Genomic DNA, 9,875 nt, shown 5'->3' on the forward strand with positions numbered 1-9,875 from the left:
TGAGATAAATCATTGCGTGCTACTATCTCTCTCCACACTTTCTTGTTTGAATTCACAGGCTTCATGTGAAGCTCTGCTTTTATAAAAAACTCTCCAACCCAGCGTGTTTGGCAGAGGCGCATGCTGAAGGTTATGTTGTAGAAGTGAAACTCCTTTCTCCACTTGAGTCTGGAGGTGTTTGCCGCATGTTGCCGTTTGCTTTGTTACCATGAAGCCTTTGTTCTTCCACACAGACAGATATTTTGGCACCAGCAAAGCAGGACGAGTCGTCGAATCAAGTCTCCCTCTCCGCCTGCTCTTTCTCTGGCCTGTCTACCCAAGGCTGCCTCTAATCAGAGGGCCTTGAGCTCTCAGAAAGGTCACGCTGTCCCTTTGATGGTGTTTTGATTCATCCTTTCCTCTCCTCTCCCCGCCCACCCTTTCCTCTCACCCTTTCTCTCACAGGGAAGCTGGAGAGTCAGTACCACCAGGGTGCCAAGAAGGGGCTGGTCTCTCCGCTTGCAGTGTGACGCAGAGGAGGGAGAGGAGGAGGACCGGCCCTTCTGGAGGGCCACATTTCACAAGAACATGGCGTGGGGCTTCACTCTCTGTGGCATGGTCTGTTGTTCAGAGTGCTTTCTTGACAATTACACACTTCTAATCATGTTTGCATTGTTATACATGAATCATGACAATAAAATCTGTATCAGGGAGCGTCTACATGATTTCTTGCGGGCTCGAGGTAGAGCGGTCACACACACGGTCACTCCTTTAATGTGGGACATCTGTTTCTACACAAACAGACGTCCCACAAGGCATGCTGCTGCTCCCCTTGAGATTTCCTTTCTCATAAATAATGTTAGTTTCATCTGGAAATGAAAGAATGCCCTTTAGTCAGAGACTTGCCAAGTGTGACACTTGAACAGTGTTTTCAACCGAATATGCAGGTATTGCAACACCTAGTTAGTATTATCCAAATCGACTTGCAATGGATCCGCGTGCTGCTCCATTCCTAGTTTATGACTTCCAACTCTGTATTCATTGTTCTAACCAATGAGTCAACCCGAGGGGTTTCACTTCAAATTCTTAACGCAGCAGCTTGCTCTTCTTCCTGCGTCAGACACGTGATTTCCTGTGAAGACAATACGCACCGAGCACCTGCGACTCTCAGACACACTGCATTTGTGGCTTCTGAGACCAGATCGACACGTGTCATGACCATTTTCATTTTTTTCACACCAGTAAATGCTAGTCATTCTGGGGTCCGCCCTTCAGTTATTTTTAATCATCTATCACTAAGGTGAGGTTGTTCATCAATACGTCATCGGATCTTCAGTGTTGTAGTCAAGACCACCTAATCTGAGGCTCAGGCACTTGAGTGTGTGACAAGACACCGCACACACACACACACACACACACACACACACTGAGGAGTGATCATTTGAAACATTAACGTTAAAATATGTGGTAATTTAACTTGTATTTATGTTTACGTTCAATTTTGTCGGTGAATGTTCAATTTTGTGATTTGAATTATTGTTGACCTTATTCTTTTATTTTTTGAAATCAGAATTTTCATACACTTTAGAGTACACTTTAGAGTACACTTTAGAGTAGCTCAGATCTCGATTGGTCTTGGAAAAAAAATCCCAAATCTCGTACGTCGGATTCCGAGATGAGAGCGAGACCAAATGCAGTCGTGTCCAAGACCTTGAAAATTTGTTTTCATCTTTCGCACAATGGTTCATGTCGTTCATGTTACTCGTAGAGAGGAAAGACAATGGAGGACCAAAGGTTTTGAGGAGGAAGACTTATAAGGAGCTTATAACTGAGGACATGACAGGTGTAAGTTGGCAGCGAGGCGTGCTTGTATTTATATCTGAACTGGTGTTTTCATGTACTTAAATGCTGGCACTAATAGATACAAAAAGGAATTAATTAATTAAGCACACTTTCAAGTTGAATTCAAGGACATGATTTCATGAAGGTTCACTTGTCTCAGTAGAGTCTGTGAAAAGCGAATGATTTTCTCCCTCGTAGCTGAGGTCACACAGTTTTCATTGTGTTGCGTGGCTCCTTCAATATCATCAGTCTGTTCACAGATGACTCGGAAGGCAGCTTTCTTTCTCCACGTGCTTGGTTCAAGGCAGATATTTTCCATCAATGTTTCTGTAGTGACTCGCTCTTCAAGGGTGAGTGCGTTCTGCTGTCTTTATTACCCGTGTCACCCACAGCTATCACAGGCGTGGTGACTCTGGCGTGCCAGCAAGTGAGTAACTTGGCAACGTAGTAAATCGTAGCCGAGGTTTGCTTACCTAGTTTTGATAAAAACCTTTCAACATTCGTGATGGTAATGACTTTAATAATCATAAAAATTGTGTTTATACGTAGCCAATTTAGTCATCAAATTGGAATGGAACGTGTCCAAAAAAAAATTTGCTAAGTATCTGCAGTGCCTATGCGGAATGAATTCATGTTTTAAGTACTTCCTCAAGCTTGTCGAAGCCTCCTGTCGTGTTCTCTGGCTGTAGTCCCCTGACCCCAGATGTAGCCCTGACCCTGGCCCCCTCCTCTTTAAATGCCACTCCTGTCATTACGACGCTCCCACCTCGGGCTATGTTTACCCGGACAATGGCACGGGGCTAAAAACACAGCCCACTCATTTGTGTCAATTGCTGTCGCTCGGCAGGGGACTCCACCGAAACGAGTCAGGGTATCCAAATGTTCCCACAGTTTCACAAGAGGCGTCTGAAACAAGAGAAAGTCTGGGGTTGATGTGAAGGCCTGTCCTTTGATGAACTCTTATTTCAGATTCCACTGGGATTCGCTGGTATTTGATCCGCAGGAGGAACCTGCAGCGACATGCACGCACCAGGAATGGAGTTTTGCTCGGGTCCTATACTTCCATGCCAAACAAAGGGACAATGGTTATCTAAGCTGCGCATGCTTCCCTTGCTAAACAGCTCCAAACTTGCTGCACTGTCTAGTTGTACGCCAACACAGAAAGTAAAAAATTGTCAAGGCAGCCGAACTTGAGCCATGTTTTCCTCACTTCCAGAGTCACCACAACTGTGACACTAAAATAGCTGTGGATGACAGGGGTGGCAACGATGGCGGGATGTTGTTACACCTCAAGAGTGATAAGATGATTTAATACAGACACCCTGATGTCAGGTGGACATGCCAGAGTTGTGTTCTCAGGAGGGACAAGAGAGAAGGGCTGGGGTTATTCACCGTCCAACTGCTGTTCCTGCAGTGGCCGTTGGCTTTATTGCCACACTTGCTTGTCTGCTTGTGCGCTCCCACGTTTCACCTGCTTGTTTTTTGTCCTTTTTTCTGTTTTGTGTTTGGTGACTCTTTGACTCAGCGCTTTTCCTCCCCCAGGGCGTCTCACCCGAGCTTGTAAAGCATCGCCTGACTCACAGGCGCGTGGATTTATGTCTCTGCCGGTGCCTAGCATTGTAATTCACTGTTGATGATCTTAGATTTACATTTGTTTGAGTTGCAGATTAGCTACAACTCTCCGCTCCTTTCTGTTCAGCATGAGAACACATAACCGCAGTCCTCCCATAATCCCCCCGGAGAATGTAAAAGGTCTCTTTGGTAATGCCACAGTGGGTTTTTTTTCCCCTTTTTTCTTTTCTGAGAGGCAACTTAAGCACATCTTTAATTCAGCTCAGAGTGAATCCACGATGACAGCAAGTTGCCCCGTGTGTGGCCTTTTCTTCCGTCTCCCAGATCAGGAGCATTTCTCGGGATTAGATCCGACATCCCAGCTCACATCACCCGGGCTCAGTGCGACTGTCCGCTCAACACAGCAGCTCGCTAAACTGCTTGAAATGAAAACCACGACGTCGTCAGCTGTCCGTTTTTCTTTAAGAAGGAAATTGTCTTTAGAGAGAGCTACTGCTGTTAAGTGGTCTGATACTGAACTGGTCACCAGGCTTATCAACCATTGCTATAAAATATGGGTCAAAACCAAAGAGGATAACTGTCAACCGTGCCGATATTGGAGGCTCTATTTAGCAGAGTGGTTATATCGGTGGTTAGTCCACTCCTCCACCTCCGACTGACTCATAACACAAGAGAGTTTCCTCCTTCAAGCACAAGCATATATCTTCTTAATTTTGCTGTAATCTTGGGTCATGATTTTTTAGACATGTGTGGGAGGTGAGCTGCTCTTGTAGTATTAGATCTCATTTTGAGACAATTATATATACTTGAAGCTGTTGTGAGTCACAACAAATGGCCACGTTTGGCCCCCAGGCCATGAGTTTGACTTGTGTGCTCTAGGTGACGGAAGGAAATACCACAATGTTGTTCTACTGGACCTCATCCATTTGTTTTATGGAGTGTTTCGCTGGAGTCAGACACACAACTCTCCTTTTACCTTTTATCTGAGGACGAGTCAGAGCTCGGGTCTGACCCATTTAGTCATTTTATTCTGTCCACTTTATGTTCAATCTTCACAATTCTTTGTGTCAAGCAACGACTTTAGACATCAGCACTTTGTCTTCAGACTTCATGCTGATGTGTTTCTCTGTTTGGAGGCAACAAACCAGCTTCTCTTGTCTGATGACCTGGTGGTGAAGGAGTAACCGCACTGACCACTGAGATGCTGTGTTAGCCTCCAACAATTAAAAGGGAAACCAGCGTTGCATTTGGTTTAGACTCTCAGATTCTTCTCAGAGGAAACCACCAGGCGTGAGCTCAAAGTTAAGCTCCAGGTTCCCCTCAAGCCCTGACTGCCTCTGAAAGGACTCTTTCTGTAAGGACTCTTTCCATTGCTGCCTTTTCAAAGGTTTGCAAGTTACAAAAAAAAAGCCATTTCTTTTCTTCCGTCACCTCAGTGCCTCCAACTTCACTCCTGCTTTCGCTCCACTCACTTGCAGAGAGAAGTGATGGTATCACCAAGTGGAGCCGTTGCCTCCTTTATTACTTGGATATGTTATCTAATATTTAGTCCAAGATTTGAAAAACGTGTCCAGTGTCAGGGTTTGGCTGGAGTTTTCCTGCTCCAAATAGTGAACAATAAGCCGCGGTGGAAAGTTCCATCCTCTCTCCTGGAAATGTGTTGCACCTGCACCCTGCTTCTCAGACCGGGGCTATTGTTTTGAATCTAATGCTCAATTCCCTCTGCTCCCATTAGCACAGGGGTTTAGCCTCCCTGACACCACCATTCACCCACTCTTTTCTTTTGTGCAGCTGCTGGTGTTCTCTTTAAACCGCCTATTAGCTCAAATTATTACAGCGGTGAATATGCGTGACATTAGGTGGACTCCTCTCCCACTGCACGTTTGAAGATGTTGCCTGAATTGAGGGGTCACTCATGTCAACATGGCTACTGGAGTTACAATGCGCTCTTGAGTAATGGTGCAATGGAGTAATAGAGCAATTTTCTGTCTTACTATCGTCAATATTTTTAGTTATTTCATGATGTCTCAGTGGGTTTCTCACAATTCTGTACACTTTGGATTTTTCTCGGGCTAACTCTAGATGGAGAGAACCACCTTACTGAGTCCCTACGCAAAATACTTATATTCATTTTGGACAGAGATAAAGAAAGAAACTTTGTTTTAGTCAAAATATCTCATCCCACTTGAACTTTTTTCTGTCACTAATTCAAGGTAAAAGTAACTGGACTTGATGTTCGAGACCTCTAGAAACCAAACGGTGTTCGTATGTTCCTTCCCTTTCTATCAGCTCGTATTATGAACTGAGAATGTGAAGAAAAAGTTGTGGATTCTAGCGGAGCAGACTGGCCTCATCACCTCAGGTAAGATTTAGGTTGTCAGACCAGCAGGACTTCTCTGTGCAGGCAGAGACGTTTGGACTGTGAACTCCCATCCCCCCCCCCGCAGCCCCTCAGGCACAGAGGAGGAATTAGGATTTGGAACACTTTACAAGGGACGGTGGGCAGGCAGGGGAACAATACAGCCCGGGTGCAGCTTGTGGCTCATCCTTCAGAGAAGCACCAACTTACACCTCTGTTACGCCTCCATCACTATTAACCATTTGTGATTGTCCTCAGCATCTCTTTTTTTTTTTTTCAAACTGGATCTGGAATTGTGCGTCTTTGCTCGACGCTGGTTTGGAGTGTGCTGCCGACTGAGTGGACAGAGCATTGCTGCCGGAGCGTAGCCTTGTCTGACACTTTTATACACCTAAAGTGGTGGCAGGGGCAGTCATTTATCAGCACCCTCGATCTCCCTGCGTCGCAGCTTGCTTTTAGCCATTAAATGAACACTCAATCTAAAGCATCCCAGGCCAGAGGAGGCCCAGCTCTGAGCGGGCAGCCACGGCAACAGCACACAAGAAGAGAAACCCATCAGTTATACTGTTTTTTGTTTTTTTTTATAACCAAATGCAGTTTTTCTTTGACTCTGCCTTGAAGGTAATTACTAGTGGAACCGCTCTCGACTGCTGTAAACATCAGCATTTTCATTTTAAAGACGCCTGGAGTACATTTGTTGAAAACAGCCAGATTAATTTAAATCGTTTTGGGTCTGAAACTGCCAATTATGACGTTGCTATTATCCAATTATCCTTATCCTTCGGAGGTTTTCAGTTCATGGCTGAAGTTTAAAAAGACAAACAGCGTCATTACGCTTTGACAGATTCACCTTATTTGTCTGGGAACAGAGTAGTCGTGAGATGGTGGTCGGTCTGTGACAGGCCGAGCTATGTAGTACCTTTGTTATCTTCATTTATTTTGTAGTTATCGCTTTTAAAGACACAGTGTTTTTAAACTTGCCTGTCCTTTAACATCATAGTAAGTATCTCCATCTGGCCTATAGAAGTCACTGCAGTGCTTTACAATTTTGTGCGAATGTGCCAAGAACACAACGGAGCAACTCAGTGAGCAGGGTCCACTGGTGTGAACTGAACAATATGTGATAGCGGGCACCAGGGTGAGCTGATGGTTGCGTAGGTATGTCGGTGCAAATCAGATGAGATGGTGAAAAAAATGGCACTGGCATGTTCATGTACTGCACCACAGAGAACCGCAAATAAAATCCCTTTTTTTGAACGAACTGTCAACTTCCTAACGCAGCTTTGTCTAGTTACATTTGTGGTGTTGAGACTCATGATGATCCTCATCTGAAGTCTGAAAGCACAAGAGAATGAAGTGCGTGTTTGTTCACCTAAGAAGCTGCTGTAACTCATGAAGCACCCAAAATCAAGTGATCAAAGCGGTTTGTAATCTGCGTTCATCTTAAAATAGATGACAGCGTTGTCTCTAAAAGGCGTTTTACAGCCCTTTGATTCGTGATCAATTGATCCGTGACATATGACCCCGGTGACTAGCACGAGTGGGGGAGTGAAATGATCACGATTTATCTTCATGAAGAAGAAAGATAACAGTGGTTGAAATGAATTCACCGGTTTGTGGGACTCAGCCACTTGTCCCGCACGGCAGCGGACGCTTCAGATGACGCAGCGCCTCCCAGGCACCGTCCGTCACGAGGGCTACAGAGTGATTCGTCAAGCTTTACCCTCTTGAATATGTAAGTACTTCCTCCCAGGCGACTGTTTTCTGAGAAGCAACTGCTGTAACCAAAACATAACATGATTATTTTGGATGACTTTTAGCGCAGCATAACGTGATCAACAATAAATAAAAAGCCACTCGAGCCTCAAGCTCATGGAAAGTGCTGTTGGTCCCCTGCTATTTGCAGGCAATCTCTTGAAAGACATCTTGATGTCTCACTACGCTGATGCAACTCGGGGAAATAAATGGAGGGATGTGACTAAGAATGGATCTGCCAAGTTGTCGCTATATGTTGCGCTGTTTTAAAGGTTATTGATGTTTTGAAAATGTATTTCTTTTGTACACTTAAAAGTAGGACGTCTTTCTCCTCAATGTGTTTCAAGCTAAAAAGTCCACAGGTGTGAGAGGTTTTCTGTCACTGGGAACCCTGTGGTTCCTTCCCCCACTTTTGCTTGGTAAACCTAGGAGCCACCCCTTCCCAAACATCCCTGTAGATGTGTCAGAAAATGAAGGATTTGAAAACATTGTAATTGTTTTTATGGAAGTTACTTACCTACTTTAACCACTAAAATAAATTCAGAATTGCTTCAGCTGTTTTTTTTTTATCACCCAAATAAAAAAATGTTTCATTTAGCAAGCACGAATTTGAGGAAGCCCCCCCCAGAAAGAGGGCAGATGGGCGGCGTCCTGCGAGAGCACTTCCAGTTCCTGCCACATTTACCAACAACCCAGTCTCGCCGTAAAGACGCTGTATTGTCAGAGCCTGTGTCTGTTGTTCACACTTTTGTAAGAGATGTAACTATTACTTGGGTTTTATATCATTAGAATCCATATAAAACCCAACTAAAATTGTGTTTATATAAATACATTTTGATCTTGAATAAAATAAATGGAGGGACGATAGGTTGAAACATAAATTTGATTTAAAAAAAAAACAGATAATGAATGACATTTTCTCTTTATAACAGCAGTTGTTAATCTTATTACCTGACTCGGAATGGTGCAATGTTCTGAAATGTCCATATATTCACGATAATTCGATTGACATGAGGAAGCAAAAATGAAAAAAGTCTTGTTCAATTCATATGAGGACGGCTCACTTCTAAGCAGACTTTGTTAACATAAGCTGTAAAAACCTTCACGACAAAGTTCACGGCGAGCAAAAAGGTACATTACGCAAAGATTCACCTCCAGAAGTAACATCAGTTCATAAATCGACTGGCCTAAGAATATCGACAGCGTCAGTAACAAGAGGTATAATGAAGATGTTTTTATATGCTTAAAAAGACGAAAAGGGTTGGAAAACTTAAAAGTAAAAAGTGGAACTTCAGTTGGAATATGAGTAGTGTATTGAATGAATGAATTTAAATCCATTACAATTATCATTAATGACCAAGCATTTCAGAATGAAACCATCAGAATCAGGCGGGTTTCAATGAGAGAGCAGAAACTGAGAAGGCAAAGCCATGTGTTCAGCCTTCAAAACTCTCAAAGCTGATGAAAATCATTCAACATGACGGCTCCACTCCTGTTGTATTGATAAGCCATCGTGCAGTGGACTCCACACTGGTGAAACCAATCCAGCGTCACATTCTCCATGAACAAGAGATTCGACTTATACTGAGCGGAAGGTTATCTCAGTTCAATGTTGTATGTGTACTTTCAAATTTCAGAAGAACGATGCAAATTAATGAGTCAGTCTGGTGAATATGTAATAGGCTCACATTCATATTTTGACATTCATTTGACCTCAGGAGGACCGGGTACAAACCGGGAAGGGCCCCCGGGCAGCACATGCCCGGGGGAGCTTGAACCTGTCGCATTAGAAGGCACAGCATTGAAACGTGGGTTTTAGAGTGCAACAGCGTGGAACATGAAAATGCACGCCAACGAACTCAGTGTTTCCACTGAGCAAATACAAGTCTCCCCGCCAGGCTGGATGCTAACCGATACCAGCTTCTAGCTGCATCGTGCCATCATTGGTGTCGATGCGAACCTCTCGGTGTCGTCAGCGGTTGCATTGTTTATTCCTGGAGGCACCGTCACTGTTTGCACATCCCTGAAGCTCTACTGGAAAAAAAAAAAAGAGAGGAGAGCAAACAAGAGCTCGAAGGCGGCGCGGCAGCGAGGGGGAACTTTTCCTGCGCTTATTTTCCGCGATGAAACAAGTTTTGTGAAGCAGTTAAAACGTCGCGTTATGCTTGAGCGCTCCGTATCCCTGTGACACATATCTGCCATTTCAATATGTGTCGAGGTCTCTTAAGATCTTTACGGTGTCTTTTATGGAGTCATGGAAAGATGATCGCACATGAGCGAGCCAGCGAAGCCCTCTGAGATTCCACATGGCTGCCTGATGAGGACTCTCGCGCTGATGCAAAACACATGCCGTGTTTTAGCGTCAGCG

General features: G+C 44.3%; 1 protein-coding gene across 1 annotated transcript in view; it reads left to right on the plus strand.

Annotated features, from left to right (window-relative positions):
* Positions 1 to 851, plus strand: part of trip4 (thyroid hormone receptor interactor 4) — a 63,749-nt gene extending 62,898 nt beyond the window's left edge. Inside the window, exon 13 of the mRNA XM_053864749.1 lies at positions 445 to 851. Within this exon, the coding sequence (XP_053720724.1) occupies positions 445 to 509 (65 nt within the window). The 3' untranslated portion in view covers positions 510 to 851. The remainder of the gene's footprint in view (positions 1 to 444) is intronic.
* The last annotated feature ends 9,024 nt before the right edge of the window (positions 852 to 9,875 follow it).

The sequence above is a fragment of the Synchiropus splendidus genome, chromosome 5 (genome assembly GCF_027744825.2).
Source record: "Synchiropus splendidus isolate RoL2022-P1 chromosome 5, RoL_Sspl_1.0, whole genome shotgun sequence".
NCBI classification, from domain to species: Eukaryota; Metazoa; Chordata; class Actinopteri; order Syngnathiformes; family Callionymidae; genus Synchiropus; species Synchiropus splendidus.